Genomic DNA, 27,289 nt, shown 5'->3' with positions numbered 1-27,289 from the left:
TATGTGTGTGTGACCAGAAACAGAAATGCAAAATCTGTGAGTACAGTGATATGGTAATAAGTTCAGTTCAGGTCATTGGTGGACAATGGTGGGAAGAAAGATACTGCCTAAATAGAATGCTTTCTACCCTGTCTCTGCTGTCTTATTCAAAATTTTAAAAATCTTTTTTTGTCATAAAACTTATCCCTTGGATATCATTGGGGATCCTGTTATTCTTGGTACTAACTTCTCTATTTTTTCTTGTTATTCCTACATCTCTGCACTACTAATTTTCCTTTAATACTGAAAAAAAACCAATATTTTCATTTTCTTTTCTTCTTTTAAATAGTCAATAAAGGGCTGCCATTCTTCTTCAGTTTTGGAAGGATCTGGTGAAGTAGCGATCATATAAGCCGCATCAGTTTGTCCATCTCTGCCATGTCCAACATTTTTGTAATCCATAGATCCTGAGTGGGAAGTTTTTTTTTGTTTCCAATAGTAAGCATAAACAATCCTTGCTGCAGTTACCATATATTTAAAGAGCTTCAGGATTTGTTTTTGTTTTGGTAGTATTGAATTTGTAAGTCCCAACAGAAAGGGTTCTGGCTGTAGTGATACTTTAATTTTTAAGATGTTTTCAGTGTTTTATGAATTATAATCCATCACATGTGGCAAAAAGTTCCTCCTTTTTGATGACATTTCCAACAAACATTATTTTAAAAAAATTGGTTCCATCTTTGTAGTTATTGTTCTTATTATTGTTCAATGACTGCCATTCTAAGGTCTGAAACTGAATATCTATGAAGATAGGTATTCTGCAACTGGTTTATTTGTTTGTTTTTGCATTCCCCTGTCTGACCTATATCCATTTATTCTTTGATGCAAAGCCTGGCTTATTTTCCCAGTGTAGAGTGCCAAAGGATATTGTTAACAGAGGACAGCATGTATCACATTAGAGAATGATCAAGTGAAAGTAACTCTAATGTTGTGAGTGATGTGATTAAGTCCTGTGATTATATTCTCTGGACAGATATGTGGACAGACTTGGCAAATTATTACAATGAAATCTGAGTTGTTCTGATGAGAATTTAAAAAATACAAACATATATTGGGGTGGTTCTTTTGCAGATGGGGTACTTACCCTATAATCTGTTATATGTCCTGTAAATTCAAAAGAGGAACATGAACAGGCATGAACAGGCATCAACCGCAGCACCATATTGAGATTAGTCCAATTAATGCAGTCTGACACCACTTTAATTGACTTGACCTAATGCTATGGAAATCTGTGATTTGTAGTTTGGTGAGACACCAACACTTTTTGGCAGAGAAGTCTAAAGGCTTTGTAAAACGACAACCCCCATGATTCCATACCATTGAGTTAAAGTGGTGTCAAATTGCATGAATTCTACAGTGTAGATGAACCCCAACTCAAACAGTTTAAAAATACCCATGAAACATATAGAAAATTGCAGAAAGTATTGTTGAATTCCTTTGTCCCAATTTTTTTTTCTGAAATGTGATGTTATTGACTACAAAACTCTTTGGGGAGCTAGATGTAAAGGTAAATGTTGAAGTTCTCAATTCTCATATTCCTCTTGAAATACCAAGGGTTTTCTTAATGTCAGAATGAATGGCTGGGATTGAGGATGTGTCAGGCTGAGGAAAACAGCCAAGGAGCTACATATCTGCAAGGAATAATATGCCAGCTTCAGGGATCTAATCTATCCTTTCAGGGATAGATTAGATCCTTTCCTTCAGGGATCTATCTATCCTGTTATGTTGCTTTTGCTTTTGCTTTTGTTCTATACTGTGCATTGTTATTCTTGTATTGTTTAATTGTATTTTGATATGTTGTTTTTATATTTTGTTATATTGTACTGTCTTGGGCATGGCCCCATGTAAGCCGCCCCGAGTCCCCGTTGGGGAGATGGTGGCGGGGTATAAATAAAGTTTTATTATTATTATTATTATTATTATTATTATTATTATTATTATTATTATTTCTTTTCACTAAAAGCCACTTTAATCCCATTATCTTGACCAATTTGGCCTTGGGAACACAAATTTCCTTAATTAATGCCTAGGGTCAATCATCAATGTATCGATGTGTAGATACTTGTATTTGACTAAATTTTTTTTTAATCCTCAGCATGAATAAATTTGCAGAGTTATTATGATAAATATTTCATCTGGATGAAATGAGCAGATTTTAATAAGAATGGCATCAGAACTCCAGATAAGCAGCTGGAAAACATATTTTTCAATCCTGTAGGCAGTGTTGAATTAAGATTGGAGGACTGGATCAAAAGGGTAAGACAATTGGCGATGGGTAGCTAATTACATGTTCCCATAATGGGCAATATGTGTCTAATGATCCATGGGTAACCTCTGGGAACCAAGCTGTAAAGCATAAAGCAACAAGCTATTAGTCCTTGTCAGGATGATTAAAAGTCTACATTATCCAGATGAAGTTAATTAAGGCTGTGTATGTGGAATTCACAATATGATATGAAGCAGCATCTATCCCATATTCGCCCTAAGTCAGGGGAAAGCCTGAATTCTGGGACAGGATTTAGGTTTTTTCCCGACTTAACACTGGATAAGCCTGGGTTAAGCTTGAGCAGCCCTATGCAGCATTTAGTCACTGTGGGTCTGACCTGATGACACCCAACCTAAGTGGCCAATGTAGATGAGTCCTAGGATGAATTCACTACTAAGCCTTGTTTACATTGGAATCTTGGGGCTTAAACAAAAAAAAACTGCTTTATGTAGTAGGAGAGGTATTGCATATTATAAGGTGTTTTCTTGATCCAAATTGTTGTCATTGTACATGCAAAAATATATAGCACCACCAAGATACATATCATTTTATAAAAGACAGGACCATTGCACTGAGGTGTTCCTTTCTAAATTTAAGGGGCATAGAAGAGAAAGTCAATATCAGAAGAAATGAAGCACAGAACACAGGAAAGGGAAAGAATGAGAACAGAAATCAGAGTCCATGCATGAGAACTAAAGCAATGGCACATTAAATACTATTTTATTTAGTTTTTTAATAGCATAAAGCAATTGAATGAGCACACAATGACATGCACTAAAACCCTTAAGCACAATTTTACAGGAAAGAGGAGAGATATTAAAAACAAGAAGAACACAAGATGTGGGAAGGGACATCCTATTAAATTATTGTCATTTCAATTCCTTTTACTTGTATCAGATAAGTGGTTCTCAGCCTGCCGGTCCCCAGGAGTTTTGGCCTACAACTCCCAGAAATCCCAGCCATCTTATAAATTGTTGAGATTTTTGGGAATTGAAGGTCAAAAAATCTGGGAACCCACAGTATTAGATAATGCACCTTTATTCCTCCTGTCACTACATCATGTACATTTGTAGAAGCTTCTGAAAGCATGAATTGGCTCCCAAACAAGGCACAAAGAGCTCACATACTGTAGTTCAATACAAAAATATTTTTGTAGAGATAAAAATGAATGCTGCCCCCTTCCCAAATCAGTTGCCCAGTCCTGCATAAAAATAACACAAAACAATAGAAAAATTTAGGAAATTTGATTTATTTTAATTAAAAGAACAAGTGCCAGGAAAAGGAGCCAGCTCCATATGCAAAAGCTTGCTGGCAATCTGAACAGAGGAGGCCTGATTCTGCAACATCCTTTTCAAGAAGATAATATAGCCTAAAAACACTTTACCAGATTCTTCATAGCCATGCCTAAGGTAAATGGGATCTATTTTAAAGGCACGTGTTAAATCCGATCTCTTCTTCACCCTGTACAAATAACGAATATGAATGATTTGGTAGTGGCTTATATTAGAGTTCAGCTACCTCCATAGATCAAAATTGACAAGGATCGTCCACAGATTGCTCACTTTGTGTCAGCAGAATCAAATAAAGTCCCTAATGCACCAAACAAAAAACCCTGCTAAGAAATAGGCTAGAACTGGTTTTCAGGCAACTGGGGTTTCATCTGTAGGCAACTAGGGGTATCATAACTTTAAGTCTCCCTGAGTTTGTTCTTGACTGTTCCAGTGCTACGCTTTCCACCCAAATTTGTTACAAGAGTTTAGTTCTATACACATTTTGGGCCTTTTCACACAGGACTACATCCCGGGAGGAACTGGGATATTTAATCCCAGTTCCTCCTGGGATTCAGAACCCACAGAACCCTCATGTAAGTTTTGGGAGTAATGGGGGGGGGGGGGGCTGGAAGGAGATGGTGTGGTGCCATCTCACTCCTTCAGGCTCTTGGAGCCCAAAAAACTGGAATCGCTATGGGATTGATCCCCGGGATCGTGAAAGCAGTTCTGTGAGCCAATCCCCACAAGGCCCACACCCGGAAAGATCCGGACCTTGCATTAAGGTCCAGATCTTTCCAGGTGTTTAACTAATCTGGAGTAAACTGGGAAATCCCAATTTACTCCAGGTTAATTTGGTTTTACCTGAGGCATCATTTCGACATCTCAGGTAAACCAAAGTCTGGTCCCGCATTTAGAGCCTGACTGGAAGGGCCCAATATCGAACAAGCTCTAGATTCACATACTGTTTCTAAGCATTGTCTTAAAATAATTTCAAAAATATCCCAAAAAAGACATTGTATAATAACATCACTAATGCATCTCCATTTTTACGTTTACTTACCACATAGCAGAACAGTCGAAGTTCACTAAGAGCCATTTATGTGCATTAAAGTTAAATGAATCTGCAAACTGAAAGGAAAAATAAACAATGTAACCTATGTACAAAGAAAATTAACAATTATAACAACAATCCAGCATAAAATACAGTAGAGTCTCACTTATCCAACGTTCGCTTATCCAACATTCTGGATTATCCAACGCAGTCTGCCTTTTAATAATCAATGTTTTTGTAGTCAATCTTGTTGGAAAAGCAATGTCTGATATATCACAGCACTTGCTGTTCACATAAAGAGCAGTGAATCCCAGTTGTCGTAGTTGTGACTTCATGTTCTTTGATAAGCACTCTACAGCTTCTCCATTTGGCTAGAGCTGCAGTCTTCCATAATAAACAGAGCTGCCACTCTATTTGTCCCTAGCGAACAACCATTTTCAGAAAACAAACGTAGAGCCGTACTTAACAAATTTATCAAGTTATGTGGTCTGATCAAACTATCTGAAGCCTAATGTAGATATTATAATAGCAGAGTTTGTTTGCAGAATCCAAACACATAAGGTTTTATTTTTGTAGAAAGCCACTGACCTATCAATCAGTTGTTGGTAAAGGGTAGGGGAGGAAAAAGTTCAAAGAACTACGAGCTAGGAAATATATTCAGACTTGTTGAATGGTATCTACACCAAAAGATGGTCATCCACACTGTGAGTGATGATTCATTTCCTTCAGTAGCCAATAAAACCAACACAGGAAATTACAGCGAGCTTTGTGTGCTGATAAAAAATGAGAACATGGATGCTTTGATGGTTAGAACCTTTATCCTCCTTTTGCTTTATTAGCTCACTGACGTTCTTTTAATATTGACCTTAAACAAACAGCGATATTTTTTATTTCCCTCATGACATCGATCTGGCAGCCTGGGAGAAGACTCAGGAAATTGCATTGCCGTTATCTAAGGAAGTGCATGCAAAACAGCTGAGCATTATGGAGAAAGGGGGTGAAAACAAACTATTGGACATATTATGTTTGTGGCTCTATATCCTAAAGTGTGGAAAGCATGTATTCCTCTATCTGAATTTTCACAATAAATGCACACAATAAAAGTGGTCTCTAAATGAATATGTTTGTTTCAGATAACTATAAGACAATATCAACATGTGGTTGATGAAAGAAAATAAGCTACCCTCTGCCATTTTGTTACTAAGTCTTTGTGCTTTTTTCCCTTTTCTCTGACCAGTCTGGTTTACATAGAGCTCTAGCATTAGATCATAGAAACACCACTAGAGTTTTCATTGCTCCAGTGCCAATCTATTTCCTGATAATATCTGAGAGTAAAACTATGAGCTTTGGTAGCATAAATGTGGAGGAAAGAACATAATAATAATAATAATAATAATAATAATAATAATAATAATAATAATAATAATAATAATAATAATAATAACCTAAAATACACACAAAGGGTCAGAAAAATTCTCAAAAGCAAGCTCAATGGAGGCAACACCATCAAGGCCATAAACACCTGGGCCATGCCTGTCATAAGATATACTGCTGGCATTATAAATTGGACAGAGGCAGAACTGGACAATTTGGACAGAAAAACAAGAAAACTCATGACCATTCATCATTCACTGCACCCTCACAGTGATATCTGCCTAGAAAATCAGGGGGCAGAGGACTTTTACAAGTAAAACAAGCAGTCAAAGAAGAAGAACATGCCCTGGCACAATATGTAAAGCAAAGTGAAGAACCTGCTTTGATTGAAGTCAAAAATCAAAAATTCCTCAAAGCACAGGAGACAAAAAATCAGTACAAGAAAACCGCACTACAAACTAGAGCTGACAGCTGGCACAACAAAACATTGCATGAAATGTTCCTTGACAAAATTGAAGGAAAAGCTGATAAGGAGAAGACCTGACTGACTCACAAATGGGACCCTGAAGAAGGAGACAGAAGGCCTGATCCTTGCAGCCCAGGAGCAAGCCATCAGAACAAATGCAATTAAGGCCAAGATCGAAAAATCAGCTGATGACCCAAAATGCAGACTGTGCAAGGAAACTGACGAAACCATTGATCATATTCTTAGCTGCTGTAAGAAAATTGCACAGACAGACTACAAACAAAGGCACAACTCTGTGGCCCTAATGATCCATTGGAACTTATGCCTCAAGTACCACCTCCCAGCAGTAAAGAACTGGTGGGATCACAAACCTGCAAAATTATTGGAAAATGAGCGTGTAAAGATACTGTGGGACTTCCAAATCCAGACTGACAAAGTTCTGGAACACAACACACCAGACATCACAGTTGTGGAAAAGAAAAAGGTTTGGATCATTGATGTTGCCATCCCAGGTGACAGTCGCATTGATGAAAAACAACAGGAAAAACTCAGCCGCTATCAGGACCTCAAGATTGAACTTCAAAGACTCTGGCAGAAACCAGTGCAGGTGATGGGCACACTGGGTGCCGTGCCAAAAGATCTCATCCGGCATTTGGAAACAATAGACATTGACAAAATTACGATCTGTCAACTGCAAAAGGCCATCCTACTGGGATCTGCGCGCATCATCCGAAAATACATCACACAGTCCTAAACGCTTGGGAAGTGTTCGATTTGTGATTTTGTGATATGAAATCCAGCATGTCTATCTTGTTTGCTGTGTCATACTTTATTTGTAGACCACCCTATCTCCCTGAAGGGACTCATGGTGGTTTTAAACAAAATAAACACAATGGCAAACATTCAATACCAAAGCAACAAATGATAAATCAAACTAAAGAATAAAAATAGAATCAACAAAAATTGTAGAATAAAAACTTAAATAAACAGACATGATACATCACAAACATTTACAACATGACAAGTTTTTTAAAACTCTTAAAAATTACACTAAAAGTATTAAAGCCAAGATGGTGTACAACTTCCTATGAGTGAAGATGGGAGTCAAACAGGCAGAGGTGGTATGTATAAAGATCAGAGCTGTAGCCGGGGCGGGGGGGGGGGGGTAGGGATTCAAACCCCCCCCCCCCAAATTTTCTTATGAATTTTACGAATTTATGAATAAATTTTCTTTGTGAATTCATAAGCTTACTTATGAATTTTAACTGATTAACTAATCCCCATGAGTTTCCACTGAAGTTTATCGCTCTTGAGTGTCCACTAAAGTTTATCAATGGAGCCTGATTTCTAAATTATTTTGCATTATGGAACTACTCTTCATGATTCGCTAAAAAAAGGTTTCACCCCCCCCCCCCCCCCCCGCTGCACCATCACCACCACACGAATTTTTTTTTTCTGGCTATGGCCCTGATAAAGATGTATTAATCTTCTGCCTCTCCATATACCAGAGTACATAGATGAGTTTTTAGCAACTTTTTTAAGGCGAGGACAGAGGGGGTGGTTTTTAGTTTTTTAGGGAGGGAGTTCCAGAAGTAGGGAGCAATTACAGGAAAGGCCTCCCTCATTCCCACCAGTCGTGCTTGAGACGGGGATGAGACCGAGAGCAGGGCCACCTCCGCAGATGGCAACGTTTGAGTCGGTTTGTATAAAGAGATGTGGTTCTGGGCCCAAACCATTTAGAGGTTATAGGTAATGACCAGCACTTTGTATTTAGCCCAGGAGAAGATCAGCAGCCAATGGAGCTGACGCAATATGGGAGTCATCCTCTCATGATACAGTACTCCAGTTAGTATCCTGGCCACCAATCTCTGAACTAGTAACAGCTTCCAAACTATCTTCAAAGGCAGCACCATGCAGAGAGCATTGCAATAGTCTACATGGGAAGTAACCAAGGCGTGGACTACCATGGCCAGATCTGTCATCTCAAGGTACGGGCGCAGCTGGCACACAAATTTTAATTATGTGGAGGCGCTCCTGGCATCACTGAAATCCGAGATTCCAGAGTCAGCGATGGATCCAGGATCACCCCAGACTGCGAACCTGTGTCTTCAGGGGAGTGTGACCCTTTCCAACACAGGCTGTAACCCCACACCCTGATCCGCCTTCTAATTAACTAGAAGTACCTCTGTTTTGTCTGGATTTACCTTCAACTTATTAGCCCTCATCTAGTCCATCACTTATGACAGGGGCAGGATGGCATCCTTGGCTTTTGGTGGAAAAGAGTAAAAGAGTAATAGAGTTGTGTGTCATTGGCATAAATTTGATACTGATCTCCAAAACTCCGGATGATATCTCCCAGTGGTTTCATGTAAATGTTAAACAGCATGGGCAACAGAATTGAACCCTAAGGGACCCCACAGGCCACCAGCCAGGGCGTCGAACAGGAGTCTCTCAGTTCCACCATCTGGGTACAGCCCTCCAGGAAGGACCAGAGCCACTGCAAAACAGTGCCTCCCAGTCCCATCCCGGAGAGCTGACCCAGAAGGATACCAGGACCGATGGTATCAAAAGCCGCAGAGAGGTCCAGGAGGACAAGCACTTCCCCTGACTACTTCTCTTCATAGATCATCTAGAAAACAAGATTCAAGGAAATGATGCGGGTGGGAGGGGAGTAAATCCATGCCAAGACATGCTATCCTCCCCTCTACAAGAAAACCTCTACCAGTACAAAACTGCAAAAATAGAAGTTAACAACTAAAGAATCTTCATTTCTTTATTTTCAGGACTGTTGCTTACCTCTACTCCATCGAGAAGGTAACGGAATTCAGGGCAGATAAATGAGCTCCCAGCATACGCTGCATCAATATGCAACCAAATATTCTCTTCATTACCTAAAAGGAGAAAAAATTAAAAATGTCAACTTATACTGAAATATCAGCAAATTTAGCTGTAGGCTGTCTTTGTTTATTTGTTTGTTTGTTTAATGGATTTATGCCCTGCCCTTCGCTCAGAATGGGATTAAAGACAACTCACAAAAATTTAAAACAATACAATTGTAACAATTATTTTACAAGTTTAAAAAATTAAATATGCTAAAAATAGTTAAAACACTCAAAACATATGTTCAGTAAAAGATAGCACAATTAAAACATTAAAAACATTTTTTTAAAAAAAAAACAGCAAACAATTATGTAAATAGTGCTTTAAGATTCAGAAGCCTGCCTAAATAAAAATGTTTTCGCCTACCGGTGGGAAAAGATCAACCACACTTCCCATGTAAAGGAGTTCCACAGTCTGGGAGCAGCTGCAGAGAAGGCTCTCTCTGCTTTGATAACCTGGATTATATGGCAGTGTAGAAGGGCCCCAAGAAGTTTCATGTACAAATCCCCAAGTATTTAATGATATGACAATTCAATGATGTGACAGTCTGGAAAACTGGACAGGTGATTATAGCACATACAGCAGAAGATTTTAAAACTTTGATAGAGCAAACATGTTTACTTACAAATTGGACCCAGTTCTAGAAGCTTGTCAAAGGAGCAGCATGGTGTGGTTCCAAGTGTAGCACAAAACTGCAGAACCCAAAACAAAAGTAATGAACTAATTGAAAATCATCAACCCACAAAGATAACTCCCAACATATTCCTGCTTGGTAACAAGTTAGAAACATGGCAGTCAGAGACATCAAGTGGAAGTTGGGGTAAATATATTTCGCTTAAGTCAGTCCACGTTGCCTCCACACTAAGCGTGATTACAACTAATATGGGTCAGCTTTGTTAAATTAATCATTGTTTTAGAACTCTTGCAATACTAAATTATGGTAATGTCAGTTTCCACTGTAAAGATGTTATCTGTTACCCTTCAGATGTATTTGAATGCCTCACATCATCCCTTACCATTGGCCCTGCTATCTGAGGCTGTCAAGTAACATCTGAACAGAGGGATGGTTTGCTATCTTGATAATGCCAAGATTATCTTTCTCTTCCTTCCTGGACTGTGCCCTTGAACTAGGATGATAGACTACATGATAACTTGTGCATCAAGGCCTTTCAGCTTCCTACCCATAGTCTCGTAATCTTGTGTGATCTCCTGAAGGCCTTGCAGTGTCTTTGGTTCCCACATGGACCAAAAGATTCACATTAAAAAGGTTATATATTACACCAAAAAAATTGGGGATAATGTACAAAAATGTAGATTAAAATTGCTGGAAATGTCCAAAGCAAGAAGGGACATACTATCACTCATGGTGGACTTGTGAAAAACAGAGAAATATTGGAAAATGGTTCATAGTGAATGTAGAAAGATATTACAGATTGACTTCCCATTGAAACCAGAAATTTACTTGCTAGGAATGTTTGACTTTTTAAGGGTCTCAACAAAGACAAACCACTTTTTTTTTGCTGTGGCAGCTAGAATGGTTTTCGCAAAATTGTGGAAACAAGAAATAATCCCAACAAAGACACAATGATTAGACAAAATTTTGGAAATAAAGAATATGGACAAACTAACTTTTTTACTAAAACAGAGTAATGGTAAAGTCATAAAATCTGTCATAAAAATGACTGGTCAATTTTTGAAGATTATATAAACGTGAGTTAATAAAAGATTTTAGAAATATAACAAGAGTATTAAAGGGGGGGGGGGGGTAATAATAATATAGGGTAATTTTTACCAAACTATACGGGGTTATGGATTCATATCCAAACCATCAAGGGCACAAGGAGGAAGAATGGAAGTCAAAAACCCCTTTTTATTTTTTTATTATTATTTTATCTTATTTTTTACTTTTTATTTTTACTTTTCTTTTTGGATTAGGACGAACTATGGGGGTGGGTATTTCTCTCTCTTTTTTAAATTCTTGATCTATACTATCGTTTCACCCACCTTTAAAAAAAATGTTTTCACACTTTCGCTGTATCTAACATTTGAAACTTCAATAAAAATAAATTTTTTAAAAAGGGTTAAGTAAAAGCAGTAGATATCAGTAGCTCTGGACTACCATAACTTGATAGATATAGACTGTAGAATGTGTATTTATTATAATAGATAAATACATTGTCTATGAGAAAACCCTGAAGGTAAAAGTCATCTTTATGAAAGGTGCATCCATCTTACCCTTCAATTTCTACATAAACACAGAATGACTAAGCATATAATCAGATATGTATCAGGGACATAAGCTCTGATTTCAGTTTTAACTGAAATGGCAATATCCAAATTAAAGATACAACACCTGGGTGTCAATGTCCTATTACTATTAAATGCGGTTATTCACAAACCCCAATAATCTACTCAAGATATGTGTGTCAGCTGTATTTCATTGTCTTGCATGTCTTTTCAGGTGTATAAGTACCATAAAGCTCTTTATATCAATTCCCAAATGCCACTTAAGCTAATAGCACCTGTTGTCCTGGGGCAGAAGAGGAGATCTTCTTATGCTGCCTCAGTCTAATCTAATTTGTAGCCTATATTACGACAGTATAATCAGATTTGGCATGAGGACAGGTTGCCTCTGGCAAATGGAGCTTGCAGCTTAGAAGAGCCTGCAAGCTTGATCCGCTTTCAGATGGTACTATTAAATACAGATTGCTGAACCCTTTATGGATGCAACTGCTTATATCAGTTAATGAATGACTGACCTTTATATTAGTCAGAAAGCCATAACTTAGAGACAGAGCCCTAGAGGCAAATGGGGGGAAATATTACCATAAATTAGGGGGGCACAGATACAGTGAGCCCTTGGTATCATTTAGGCCAAAGTCCAGGACCCCCCCCCCCCCCTCATGGATACTAACATTTGTGTCTACTCGAGTTTCATTATCTACAATGGCAAAATCAAGATTGGCATTTGGGAATTATTTTTTCCTAGCTATGAATGGTTGAATTCATAAATATGGAAGATTCACTTCATTTATCTGTTTATCCTATTATGCTTATATTACTGATGTACTCTGATGGTTGTTTATGTGATTTTAATATGTTGTAAGCCGCTAGAGAAAGAAAGAAATTGTCCATATCATAATTCATCCTTCCCTATGGACAATTCCTTCCACTGGGCTTCAGTTCTGCAATTTCTTCTACACTGTAAAATTTCTTTTAAAAACATTTTGTTTAGATGGAAGCACATTTTAAAGAGATTTTCTGTGATGCAAAAACCAGAAAAATCAATAAAGAAACATGCATCTTAAATAAAGTTCTGAGAATCATATTTCTGTTAAAGGCGCAGAGCAGGAAATTAGTTAAAAACTTTAAATTTTTAGTTGTATTCTTATTAAACTTCTTGACTGCACATTATAATAATTAAAAATGACAGAGAAACCAGCACTTACAAAGAATGGAATGAGTCCAGTAGCTTTATCGTTGTCTATAGCTTTCCTTAGAGCAGATCCACGCACAGCAAACTTGTCATCTGTGGGTATCTGTTTAATTTTAACTCCAGCAATCAAACTATCTTTTTCAACAGAGGAATGAGCCTGCAAATAAAATGGGACATATTTTATCCTAAATATCTTATAAATTTTCCACAAATATTTTACGGTTTTGTATGACCCAAGAAGTCTTCAAATCTTTTTGAAGTAAAGCAAACACACTGTGCATGTTCATCATTTGAAGATTGCAATATTAAATTGATACTTTTGGGCAGGGCTTCTCAATCTTTTAAAGCAGTGGGCCGATTCACAGTCCTTCAGACTGTTGAGGGGCTGAACTATGGTTTTTAAAAAATCAGCATTAATTCCTATGCACACTGTACATATCTTATTTGTATGTATGTATGTGTGTATGTGTGTGTGTGTGGGTGTATGAGAAAGAACAACACAATATTTAAAATGAAGAACAATTTTAAACTTACCAGTATTTCAATGGGAAGTATGGGCCTGCTTTTGGCTGATGAAATACAAGGATTATCCAGAAAGTAGATTACGTTTTGGAATTAAAAATGAACAAAGTATAGGAGAAAACATTTACCATATGCAGTTGAAAGCCACATGCAAATACCACTTCTCAACATAGTCGCCTTTCAAATCTAAGCACTTATCATTGCAATGAATGAGCTTGGCAACTCCTTCCCCACAAAACTCTGCCACTTGTGTCCTCAACGCAACATTTTGGCGACAATGCACAGCTGCAGAAAGGGGTGACTGGCTGGTTGAGGACGCAAGCGACAGAGTTTTGTGGGGAAGAAGTTGCCAAGCTCATTCATCGCTATGATAAGTGCCTAGATTTGAATGGTGACTATGTTGAGAAGGTGTATTTGCATGTGGCTTTCAACTGCATATGGTAAATGTTTTCTCCTATACTTTCTCCTATAATTATCTACTTTCTGGATAACCCTTATAGTTGTTTCAGACTTAGAGCGACCCTAAGTCTAAAGTTTAGAGTGGGAATTGGGTAAATTATCTTGGAGGGCTGCATTCGGGCCATGGGCCTTAGTTTTTGCAATCCCTACTTTTGGGGAAGATGAAGCTTTTCTCAGATCAAATATGATAGAAGCTGCATTTCTGCTCAAATTCAATATTCTTAGAGGAGGCAAAGAAACTTTCAATTATAAGTTGATCAAGTAATGCATATGGACATACACATCAGAAAATAGAAAGGCAATGGTTTTTTAAAACTAGCTTGTTCCCTCTGTCACTAACTAGGAGAATGGAGCCAGTACACACTACTTCTTTGTGCAACCTTATTTGAAGTGCATACACAAGTGCAATGGAGGATTACATCAGGATAGGTCATCAGTAGGATCTTGACAAAAGATTTTTTTTGGACTTTTTTCCTGGTGAATTGCCCACCCCGTTGTAAAGGCCCAAAAGAGCTATCACTGTTGGCTAGATGGGAAAATACAGGATATAGGAGTGAAAGGCAGCCATTTCTCTGCACAGGATCTTTTCCAATGGAACAGTAAGCCTGGCAGTAAGGCAAAATTAACACCAACTATCTTGTGCACCAGGCAGAAAATCAGCCAGGCACACATGGCTGGCCCCCACTGGCCCAGCCTCTACAAGCAGGGACAACACATACCAAAGGTTAAGATCACAAATGTATGTCTTGGGGAGTTACAAACATCTATTGCATGAAACAAAAGTTCAAAACCTCATTTCATCTTTTAAAACATGTAGATCACTTCTATATTTAATTGAGGCTAAAACAAATTGTAGTAATTTTTCCACCATGTTTTATAGATCTTGTCCTTCCACAACAATGTATACAGAATTCCTTTGCCGTCCAGCAACACTGACTTTGCAACAGCTTTGCGATTTCTTGTTCAGACAACTGAATGAAAACTTGTTCTCGCCTTATTGACAGTCTCCGACTATAGAAAATATCTATACGTGCATATATATTGATATCATATTCTGTTGCCAGACTGTGTTTTTATGTGGATACTAGGGAGGTTTAGTCCTTTTAAAAAATGGTTCAAAGGTCATTACAAAACTGGCGGTCATTGATGCTTCATTTCTAAACTGTTTCTTCTTTTTCTTCTTCAATCATATAGTCGTTTCCGACTCTTTGTGACCTCATGGACCATTCCACGCCAGAGCTCCCTGTCGGCTGTCGCTGCCCCCAGCTCCTTCAAGGTCAAGCCAGTCACCTCAAGGATACCATCCATCCATCTCGCCCTTGGTCGGCCTCTCTTCCTTTTTCCTTCCATTTCCCCCCAGCATCATGATCTTCTCCAAGCTTTCCTGTCTTCTCATGATGTGGCCAAAATACTTCAACTTTGCTTCTAATATCCTTCCCTCCAGTGAGCAGCCGGGCATTATTTCCTGGAGGATGGACTGGTTGGATCTTCTTGTGGTCCAAGGCACTTTCAGGATTTTCCGCCAACACCAAAGTTCAAAAACATCTATCTTCCTTTGCTCAGCGTTCCTTATGGTCCAGCTCTCGCAACCATAGGTTACTATGTGGAATACCATTGCTTTCACTATGCAGACCTTCGTTGCCAGTGTGTTTCTAAAGTATACTTAATGAAAATTTCATTACTATACTGAGACTAATAAAATTTTGTCACTATTTCACTACAGTAAATGTGTATGCACATATATACTATAATTGGGGAAACTTCAGGGGCTCCTATCTCCCTCATTAAAGCTATTGGGGTGAAATTTGCTACCATGGTAGAACACATTTACCACTGTTAACCCACCAAATTCCAGTATGTTTCACTCATCCATGAATTGTTGGCGGATTTTCGAAGTTTTTATAAACAACATTTTTCAATAATAAAGAAAATCTGTTCCTAGTTTCAAAGTGTCATTTCCTGATTAATTGTGTAGTCCTTACTTTGAAAGAAGTTGTTATACTCCAGAAACTTTGCTTTTGTGGCAGCATTTTTGCTAAATTGTGGCAGAAATTTCGTTAAATTGCTGGAGACCCAACAAAGCAAAATGTGCTATATATAGGATTATGTCCCTTGTGCAAATACAAAGTTTTTCCAGTGTAATAAACTTTCACCATGTTTTTATGACAGAACCAATTAGGAACTGCCAGTTATAACTCAGGAACAGAAAACATAGTGTAGAATATTAACTAATGTATTGGAACTCTGGCTGGCTACAAATCGATCGCCTCTTCTAATTGGGGTTTTCTGATGCAAGGCAGGCACTAAGGCAAGCAGGCACCCTTTTTGGCTTAAGGGCTTTGCCTCCTTGCACTGAATATGAAACTGACTTTGGGAGCCTTTCGAGATTTACAAAATTAAAACAAAAAAGTATGGGATAAGTTTCAATTTCTTAATTTTTGGTGTGGACTGTGCGTGTGCGTCAGATATCCTGTCGTAAGTACTAATTGTACGAAACTGATCCGACTTATGACGCTTTCCCTTTTTTTGCACATGCCTAGTGGATACATACTTCTTATAGTGATTCTGTACAAATTACACTTCTGCTGTATTCTTTACTACACTTTAAAGTAAAAAGAGTAAAATGGCATAAGGCATCTTGTTTGTCATTTTGTATTCCAGCAACATGCTTGAGTTGGACTTCCTTTCTATCTATCGCTGAGTCACTCCATTGTGAAAGGAGAAAGCACACAGCACACAATAGTGGAAGGAATCGCAGGTTCAGCCACAAGATTCTTTGAAAGGTCAGAAACATCTTAAGGCAAATCCTTGTGCAGACAGAAAAATCCCATGACCTTCAACAGATAGGGAGGGCTGTCATTATTCATCTAGGATCAGACATTTACAATTTAAAATGGGGGAGGGGGAGAGAGAGCCGGGAAGAGATATACACTTGACTCAGAATTGTGGTTGTGACTGCATAGTAGGTAGTCAAAGGCTATAAAGAATGAAGAAAATCTTCATATCTCACATAAGTGTACTATTTTTTTTATGATCCTACATACTTCTTCATATCTTATTGCTTCTCATGTGCATGCTAGGTCTGAACAATACTAAGAAGAGTTTTCATTCTTTGTTTGGATTTGGGTGGGGTGAATACACAGACCAGATAAAAATTGTAGCATTTATTTACACTAATATAACTGGGGGTTTTTTGAGGGAGTGTATTGTTTGTGCTATGGTAGAAATTAATATCCTTTCACCAAATCTTTATTTTTCTCTCCTGTTTTATAAGATTTTGTCTTAGGCAAGACAGGCTGCATACCTATAACTGTGGTTCTTCAAATGGTCATTGTGAAATCCGGTAGGTCCGGGTACCTACCTCTTCCCTAATTATAGCTTGCACTACTCACACTTTTTTGGCCCAGTTTGCTTTAGGAGTCAACCCAGGATTTTATCAAAGTATGTTTTTGTATATGCAATCTTATTTATTTTTATCGATTTGTTTTTATATTGTTGAGTTTTATATTGTCTGTTTCGCCTGGGCGTGGCCCCATGTAAGCTGCCCCAAGTTCCTCCGGGGAGATGGGGCAGGGTATAAAAATAACGTTATTATTATTATATTATTATTATAAATCACACAAATGGGTTGTTTTGCACCTATGCAGGGCATGCTCAGATGCTTCTGGAGCAATCTTAGTGGTCCATTCTCCCAGGTCCTGTCAAAACCCCAGTTCCAGCGAGAGGACATAAGTGGGGAAGATGGGAGGGGTGGTATGATTTTAATGATGACCATTAGAAGAACCAGTCATAAGTAAGCAACCTGTGCTTTGTCTTCATGGTCTCTGTGAATCACACAAATGGGTGATTAATGAGTTACTAACCATAGGAGGTGAGTGTCATGCTATACAGCAGTACAGGACAAATGTTAAGCCACACATGAGGAGAGTAAAATTCTGCCTTTTGAGTTCTTAATGTCATGAGGAATACCCTTCAATAACGCAGTAGAAGCTGATGTGGCTCTGGTGGAATGTCCCTCGATCCTTTCTGGAGGCTATCTGCATGCATGTTTGTAGGCAAGTCATATGGCAGAAGCCTCCTACATTGACAATCTCTGCAACGAAATGGGCAACCCAAATTTCAAAGCAAAATAGCACATAAAAAGTCTCAGACATCCTATGTTGCACAGTTGTGATGTAAAATGTCAGGAGCCACCTGACATCAAGCCAAACTGAGTTGGACATCACGTTGTGTAAGAAAATCAGTGAAAATCTTCCATTTCTATGCCTAAGACTTTTTAAATGAAGCTTTATGTACCACCTCAAAGATCTGATGTATCAGGGCTGAAAGATTGGCGACGGTGTAATCAGCCATGCTGTCAGACAGAGCGTTTTGAAAACGGGATTTCAAACTCAACCATTGTACAGCATCAGCAGGTCCAGGCGATGTCAAAGCTGTCAAAATGGCCCTTGGAAGAGAGCAAGAGCAGTATGAGCCAAGGTTGCCTCAGCCACTGTGAGTGATGAGGATGTCTGTCGCTTGATCCCAAAGCATCAAAGGAAGAGGTGGAAAGAGGAACCTAATTCAACTGAAAATAAATGCACCTAATGATCCATCCATGTTGCTGTACTGGGCTCTTGAACAAAAAAGTTGACAGTGGGTGTTGGATTGAGAGGTGAATAGCTCTATCAATAACCTTCCCCAGATCTCCAAAAGGGAGATAGTTTTTTTGGGATTATGTCTCCACTTGTGGCAGGAGTAGAGACATCATCTGCTATGTGAAATTTTGCTGAGTAAGTTCACAAGGATGTTCTCCTTTCCTGGAAGGTGAATGGCAATGAGGAAGATGCTTTGATGAACGTACTAAGTCCAGAGATCTACGTGAGATGGAGCACAGTACAAGACCATGTGCCTCCTTCCTTGTTTATATAGAAAACAAGACTTGAATTGTCCGTAATTATCTGTACTACCCTGCCCATCAACACAATCTCAAAAGACTTGATAGATTTGAATACTGTGCAAAGGTTGAAGAGGTTGATCTGGACTAATTGCCTCAAACTTTCATATTCTTGCAATATGTCCCCTAGCCTTGAAAGGAGGTATCTGTTATCAACAATATTGATGGCTCGGGTTGTTGGAATAGCATAAAAACACAAACATAATCTTGCACTGACTCCAAAGAATGGAGCATAGTACCCTTATTGGGTGAGTCCAGGTAGGGGTTGGAGTTTCAAAGAAACCAACTCTGAAGAGGTCCCATGCGTAGCCAGTCAGAGAATGTCACTGGCATTGTAGGTGCCATGTAACCCAGGAGCACTTGAATATCTCAGGTCTGAAGTTTTCTGCATTGAGCAGTTCTGAAGACTGCTGATTACAGTTTCCAAAATTTGTACTCATGGATAGTAAGCTGTCGATGGATAGCATCCACAATCACCAAATTGTCAGTCAGCCCAAATCAGAGTCCTCAACTTTGTACAGATTGTCCAATTTCTTCCATGTTTGAGAAATTGAAGAAATGTTAAACCAGGATGTCCTGACTATTTGCAGAAAATAAAGCAGTGATGGTGCTAATTTCTGGATTTCCTTAAAAAAACGGGTCTTTGACAGTCAGGAACAACTGCCTGACCTGTAGACTGAGGACAGCCGTGAACCATAACATCTCATCTGTGAATACATTATCCATCAGTGATGGGGGCAAAGAGTGGAGTTGGAAAAGGACGCCAGAGAGCATCCAATAAGAAAAATGGAGAATTGTCCTCTGATTCAAGATACCTCCTGAGTGACCTCCTAGAAACGAGGCCAAGGGGTGTCCAAAGTGACAGCAAAGCTTGCTTAGATGTAAGGGAGTCGTAGTCCCAGCAATGGTACATCCCCCAAGGTCTCCCCTCTAAAGTTTAAAGATGCTGTGGTATCAGCAGGAGCAATCATAACAACATCAGGAAGCATATGACCTTGTCTCCCAAGAAGCAGAGGAGGATCTAAAAGAGTGTTGGCAGGACTCACCTATTTATACTGGCTGGGAGAATGGGTAGGGTTACTGCCAAAATTGTATCATTTGAGCTCTAGAACATTTTGATCACACTCTGTGCGAGTGCAGAATAACCCATTTGAGTGATTCACACAGACCACAAAGAAGCCCTCTTAGCCACTTACATGTTACTGACAACAATGCTCACTTTTATGTAAAACACACCAATGAAATAGGTTCATTTAATGTATCATCAAGTCTAGTGATGAATTTCTGCAGTTAAATGCTGATTGCTTTTTTCAAAGGGTACATGGCTAGTGCTACTTTTAAAACTAGAAAATCAAAAGCTGTAAAATAATTATTTTTTAAAAAGAAAATCTGAATTTTGAAGATTAAAATAAACTGTTTTTGCCATGCCTTTGACATTTAGAAAATAAAATGTCATATTGGATTCCTCTGGAAGAATTAACATTTTGAAAAAAAAATGTAAAATGTTGCTTTTCATTTAAGTTCAAAGCTTCTCCGAATCCTGCCCTCTATAGAGGTAGCTATTAAATGTTAATCACATTGTGGAAATGAGATTGCTTTGGCACAGACAAAAGGCCAATTTACTTTACATGTTTTTGGATAACTGGGATGATTTAGAAGTTACTCATTGCCCAAGATTGCACTGCAAATTCTCTCTGTAATGTATTATTTGACTATCTGGCCAACATGTACACCTACTCTAGGAAAAAACTGTTTGAAATCTCATCTCTCCGTTTTAAGTTCTGTACAAATATGTCTTGGACATACAATGCTATTCCTCTCTTTTACTTTCCTATCTAGCCTTTTTGAACAGATTATTTCCTTCAATTGATATATGCAAATCTATTTTACACCTTTATAAAGTCATATTTATCTTCCTGGATTAAGACTTCTAGCTCATCTTGTTTATTTCCCAAACCGCACATCTAATGCCTTGTTTGTTGACATCTTTTAAGCAAATCTTATTGTGGCTCCCAACCTTTTCCTCAGCTTCACCTCTTTTATTAACAATATAACTTTTAGAGCTTGCTTTTGGACAATGTTTGAAGTATCATTCCAGTCCATCAAATATTAGTTTAAAACACTCTTATGAGCTTGACATTTTCTCCAGTCTTCCTGAAGTGCAGTCCATCTGTCTTTCCTCTAAAAAGTGAAGATCATGGCCTAAGAAGTCACGCTTCTCCGATCAACACAATTTTTGTCACTAGTCATTCACTTGCAGTATCTTCCTGGCCTTGTGAGATCCTCTATCTATTCAGGTTCATTTCTGCTCACAGCAACTTCAGTAAAGGCTTCTGGGAAAAATCTGCAGATAATCTGCTCTTCTTCCCTGAGCTCTTCTTCATGGGCTGCTGGCTCAAAAGCCTGCTTCCTCATCCAATCCTTTCTATTCATTGGGACTTAACTTAAGGTGAAAATATGCTTCTTCCAAGAGCTCAGGGTGCATCTACACTGTAGAATTAATGCAGTTTAACACCAATTTAACTGCCATTGTTTAATGCCATGAAATAATGGGAGTTGTACTTTGGTGGGGCACCAGCAATATTTGACAATGAAGGTTAAAGATTTTGAAAAACTACAACTCCCATTATTCCATAGCATTACACCATGACTTTTAAAGTGATGTCAAACTGCATTAATTTTAGTATTTTCTTCAGAAATCTGAAGGTGCTTCACTATCTTATGTACAAGCACTTTGTCAAAAAGGGGTATTAGTGACAAAGCAGTGGGTCTCACACATCTCTTAGTATTCAGAGAATATGGCAACACAGTCTGAGATATTGAGGCATTACTCCTAGTATCCCCCCATCAATAAATTTCTGTTAGATATTACTAGCCAAAATGAGGTCATGTGGTGGAATTGACTTATTCAAAACTCTTGCCCATATAAGTGGGCTGCAATAACTGAAACCAATGCCATGAAAACTGATGAATTGGAGTACTACACTTTCTTAAGTTGTAGTATCTGTGAATTTGATAACTGTGGTATCAAATTCTAAGCAAATGTGAGACAGTTCATTCTGAAAGTGTCTGGCAAATCGCAGCAGGTAATTGAGGGATCCATTGCTGGTCTTTTTGAACTTGGTTCCAACCAGCTCCTCAACATCTGGAGTAGATCTGCTACATGACATGTCAAGAATGCAACTTTTAAAGCATACTATGATTTTTGGTTTTGCCAACCTTCTTGCCATATAATAGACACAACAAAGAGTTCTTGCTAATCATTTATTATACTTCCATTATGACTTGCACAGTCCGTACTCTGGCCTCCTTCATTGCCTTTCAATCTTCTGTATAGCAAGGATCGGATACTTAGGAGTAAATATACCAGTTATCCTTTCCATTTCATGGTTCCATTACACCATCATGTTCTTGACTGAATTTCCAGCCCTGTCAGCTAGAAAATACCATAAGTGCCTGGGTCAGGACACTTAATAGGTCCTACTGCAGCCAAACAAATCTTTCCAAGAAGATGATCTGACAATGGCAATAAGGTTGTGACACCCAGTTTCAAAAACCAGGTCCAAGATATGTTCTGCTACATGAATTGAATCAATTACATACTGAGACAAACTCATGGCAACTCTTCCCACCCAACCCTTCAATCTTGGATGGTGCTGGACCAAATACTGGGGCAAAACTGGGACATGCTTGATTTACAGAAATTATCCACCTAAGTTTCTGTAATGCATATCAGTTCAGCTCTTTCACCCAGGATCAAGTAATCCATGTTGATAGTTTTACTATGTTGATAGTTTTACTATGGACCAACCTGGTGGACTGATATTTGGAGAAGTTCAATCAGCTTTTGAAAAAGAACTTGAATGACCTGTTCTAGGGAAAATATGTTCTATGTTACATACAAAACTGTCCTCAATTATCTATATCTCCATCTCTATAATAAAAGTCAGTGTATGTATGTATGTATGTGTGTGTGTATGCATGTATGTATGTATGTATGTATGTATGTGGCAGCTTTCTGGTTGGCTGCCATTTCCAAAGGTCACTGCGACCCCCAAAAATGACAGACCTGGACCAAACTTGGCATACATAACCCCCATGACCCACTTTACATCCTGGTGCAGTTTGGGGGAGGATGGACCATGAATGATGGGATTTCCAGTATTTTCCATTGCTTCAGCTCCCACAATTCACTGCAAACCCCACCAATGACGGGTCAGGACCAAACTTGGAACACAGACTACTCATGACCCACTTTACTTCCTGGTGCAGTTTGGAGGAGGACAGACCAAGGATGATGGGACTTCCAGTACCTTCACTCACTTCCTCAAACCATTGCAACTGCCACGAATGACAGAACTGAACCAAACTTGGCACACATATCCCAAATGGCACACTTTATATGAAGCAGTTTGGGAGCAGAAGGATGGATGAAGGATTATGGGATTTGCAGTATCTTCACCTAATTTGCCTCCCACAGATCACTGCGATGCGCACGAATTACGGAACTGGACCAAACTTGGCACACAGGTGCAATGTGGCCCACCTTACGTCCTAGTGTGGTGAGGGGGAGAATGAACCATGGATGATGCGATGTGAAGTATCTTCACCCGATTTGGCTCCCACAGGCCACTGTGTCCCCCATGAATGGTGGACATGGACCAATTTGGAGGCACAGACCCCGCACGACCCACTTTGCATCCTGGTGAGGTTTGGGGGCTAATATGGACCATAGATGATGGGATACACAGTATGTTCCCCTGCTCTGGATCCAACTTCAAACGACCACTGAGTCCCACACTAATGACGGACTTGGACCAAATTTGACAGACAAACTGTATGTCCTGGTGTGGTTTGGGGAAGAATGGATCATGTATGATGGGATTTATAGTACCTTCACACTATTCAGTTCCAACTTCCACAGACCACTGCAACCCACATGAAGGATGGACTTGGACCAAATTTGGTAGATAGACTCCCCATGACCAACAAAACATACTAGAGACGTTTGGGGAAAATTGACCTTGCTTTTTTGGCGTTATAGTTCACCTGCATCCAAAGAAACTGTGACCCCCACCAATAATGAACCGGCACCAAACTTGGCACAGAGAAGCCCCATGGCTGACTAAACATATTGCAGGGGTTTGTGGGCATTGGCCTTGATTTTGGGAGTTGTAGTTCATCCTTATCCAGAAAACACTGAACCCAGTCAACGTCAGATCTGGAGCAAACTTGGCACATAGTCCCAAAATGGCCAGCTGTGCATACAAATGGGGTTGGGGTGATTGACCTTGGCTCTGGGAGTTGTAGTTCACCCGTATCCACAGAGCACTGAATCCAGCCGACATCAGATATGGACCAAGCTTGGTACACAGACCCAGCATAGCCAACTGTGAATACAGACGGTGGGCTGGGGTGATTGTCCTTTAATTCTGGGAGTTTTAGTTCAATCTTATCCAGAGAGTGGACAACTGTGCATACTGGCAGGGTTTGCAGGTGACTTAGAATCTGGAAGTTGTAGTTGTCCCTTATCCAGAGAGCACTGAACTCAGCAGATGTCAGATCTGGACCAAACTTGGCACACAGACCCAATGTAGCCAAATGTTAATACTAGTGCAGTTTCGGGGTGATTGCCCTGGGAATCTAGGAATTATAGTTGACTCACATCCTTATGCAATTTCTGATAGGAGCATTCATACAAACCAAAAGCAAAGACTGGAGTTGTAGTTCACCTGCATCCAGAGAGCACTGAACCCAGCCAACGATGGACCTGGACCACACTTGGCACACAGACCCAACATAACTCACCCTTATCCAGATAGTATTAAACACAGCTGAAGACAGATCTGGACCAAACATAGAATCATAGAATCATAGAATAGTAGAGTTGGAAGAGACCTCATGGGCCATCCAGTCCAACCCCCTGCTAAGAAGCAGGAAATCGCATTCAAAGCACCCCCGACAGATGGCCATCCAGCCTCTGCTTAAAAGTCTCCAAAGAAGGAGCCTCCACCATGGCCCGGGGGAGAGAGTTCCACTGTCGAACAGCCCTCACAGTGAGGAAGTTCTTCCTGATGTTCAGGTGGAATCTCCTTTCCTGTAGTTTGAAGCCATTGTTCCGTGTCCTAGTCTGCAGGGCAGCAGAAAACAAGCTTGCTCCCTCCTCCAACTCCTCCAATAGCCAACTGTGAATACTGGTGAGATTTGGGGGTGATTTGTCTGGGGATCTGGGAATTGTAGCTCACCCTTATTCAGATAGTATTAAACCCAGCCGAAGACAGATCTGGACCAAACTTAGTACACAGACCCAACATGGCCAATTGTGAATACTGGCAGGGTTTCAGGGTGATTGCCCTGAGAATCTAGAAGTTGTAGTTCACCCATATCCACAGTGCACTAAACCCAGCCAGCAATGGAGCTGGATCAAACTTGGCACAGAGACCCAACATGGTCAACTGTGAATACAGGTGGGGTCTGGGGGTGACTGTCCTTTAATTCTGGGAGTTGTAGTTCACCCTTACCCAGAGAGCACTGAACCCAGCCAATGACGGAGCTGAATCAAACTTAAGTTATATTACCTAACATCCAAAAACAAGCAATGCCTTTCTCAAATAACTCGGACACTGCCGGGTTCCCAAGCTAGTTTTGAATAAAAACAGTGACACTGTAACCATTTCACCCCAATTTCCTGTCCCCAAATTGCTATCTTGCTGCTAATAAAAATGCTGTTTGGATTAAATTTTATTGAACAATTAATGGAAAGAGGGTGGCAATGCCTACTACAGAACCTCAATATGGGGCGTCTTCTGGAATGGAACCCCGGAGCTCAATTTTCTTGGGGGGGAAAGGAAATTTAAACAATACTGCTGCAAAGCAAATTGGCCATGATGTGCAGTTTGGCTTTTAAAAGTATGCATCCTTCAGAATGAATAAAAAACCACTGCCACTGTTGTAAGCCGCCCTGAGTCCCTTTGGGTGAGAAGGGCGGGATATAAATGTGAGAAATAAATAAATAAATAAAAACCAAACTGGTGGGTGAAATTGGCCAGAATTCAAGGGTGTACCTAAGCTGGATCATATTGCTTCCTTCACCTCCTGTAGCCATATCTCCCAACCCCACTCCATTAACCTTGTCCAGAGTGCTGGGAAAACATCCACATCAGGTTTTTGTGATTGTGGAGGACCTAACTGGCATCCTGATTCCACTAATGCTACGTACCAAATAGATGGTCAGCTCTTGGTCTTTATATCATAACAGACCTTAAGTCTGCATTGTTTGTGCATTACGCAGGACATTATTTCCAAAATCCACAGTATAGTTTAAAGTAGTACTCACTTGGTCAGAAGTATAGGCCACAAGTTTGCCCATGACATCTTCTGGAGTCAGTTTCTCATTTTCTGATATGACACGATGGATGGCTTTGGTACGAGCTGCAAGCATTGCAACTAAGGTAGCCTCACTGGCAGTGCCCTGTTGGGAAGAAAAGACAGATTCATTTGGACAATGTCATCCAGCCAACAAAAATGTTCACAACTAGTCGTCGTCATCATCATCATCATCATCATCATCATCATCATCAAATGCTTAGACCATAGGTCTTTCACATATAGGGTAAACAAATAAATATATAAAACTATTCAAGAAATGTTTAGTTTTTATGCAACACATACTAAGTAAATTGTTGGTTTTACTTTCCTTGCACATCAAGACAAAAAGGGTACCATGATGACGAGGGTGCAGAAATATTGATAAGTAATGCAGCATCAGTCACCAAAGGCACCAACATGACATTTTCTTTCATCACTGCATTTTTTTCAAGTATCATCTTTGAGGCAACAAGAGCCTATCTCATATTGATTTAGCTTTTTTAAGGCAATTAAGCACCAATCTCTATAGGACACATCCATAATATTTATCTGGTCTTGCAGCCAGGAATGATTAGAAATCCAATAGAAAGCCCACTTTCATGATGTCCTTCCATTTATTACTGCTGTGACCAAAAGGTGACAGGATCAACTCCACAAATTACCTCACTTCTGGTAGCAGCAGAGACCACATCTTCCAAAATTATAGGCAATCCAGAATTGCCAATTTAAAATGTCAGCGTCTCCATTTTGTAAACAGACATAATTGCTCAGCAACAGCAACATATCTTTCAAGCAATTGCAAGAAGTAAAAAAAAGAACAATGTCATCACACGTAAGGAAGTACATTACTGACATAAGTAATGTACCACCTAACAGAGGTTCAGAGAGGTTTATTTCAATTTCAAAATTGTGAAAGAGGGGTCAAGTTCTGGAAAAGGTCCTTTGTAACCTTCATGCATATTATTAATAGTACTTTAATAATACTGAGCTCTGGTATGAAAGAGTACAAGTTTAGCATACATTTATTTAAGGAAGTGGAGAGATGAAAGGAAGTTTTATTTTCATTAGACATTACACTGACAAGGATTTTATATTTCATGTCATTTCGATGTATTGTAGAAGGCTTTCATGGCCAGAATCACTGGAGTGTTGTGTAGTTGTATGCTGTATGGCTGTGTTCTAGCAGCATATTTTCCTGATATTTTGTCTGCATCTGTGGCTGGC

General features: G+C 39.3%; 1 protein-coding gene across 3 annotated transcripts in view; it reads right to left on the bottom strand.

Moving 5' to 3' along the window:
- ddc (dopa decarboxylase) overlaps positions 1 to 27,289 on the bottom strand; it is a 70,372-nt gene that overhangs the window by 11,528 nt on the left and 31,555 nt on the right. For all 3 annotated transcript variants that reach the window (XM_062984112.1, XM_003222297.4, XM_062984113.1), the window contains exons 5-11: positions 26,034 to 26,168; positions 12,794 to 12,937; positions 9,970 to 10,036; positions 9,261 to 9,355; positions 4,634 to 4,701; positions 3,687 to 3,763; positions 1,121 to 1,140 (exon numbers count right to left, since the gene is read on the bottom strand). In XM_062984112.1, the coding sequence (XP_062840182.1) occupies positions 1,121 to 1,140; positions 3,687 to 3,763; positions 4,634 to 4,701; positions 9,261 to 9,355; positions 9,970 to 10,036; positions 12,794 to 12,937; positions 26,034 to 26,168 (606 nt within the window). The remainder of the gene's footprint in view (positions 1 to 1,120; positions 1,141 to 3,686; positions 3,764 to 4,633; positions 4,702 to 9,260; positions 9,356 to 9,969; positions 10,037 to 12,793; positions 12,938 to 26,033; positions 26,169 to 27,289) is intronic.

Source organism: Anolis carolinensis, chromosome 6 (assembly GCF_035594765.1).
Source record: "Anolis carolinensis isolate JA03-04 chromosome 6, rAnoCar3.1.pri, whole genome shotgun sequence".
Taxonomy (NCBI): domain Eukaryota; kingdom Metazoa; phylum Chordata; class Lepidosauria; order Squamata; family Dactyloidae; genus Anolis; species Anolis carolinensis.
Note: the sequence above shows the minus strand (reverse complement) of the source record. Positions and strands in the feature narration are given on the sequence as shown.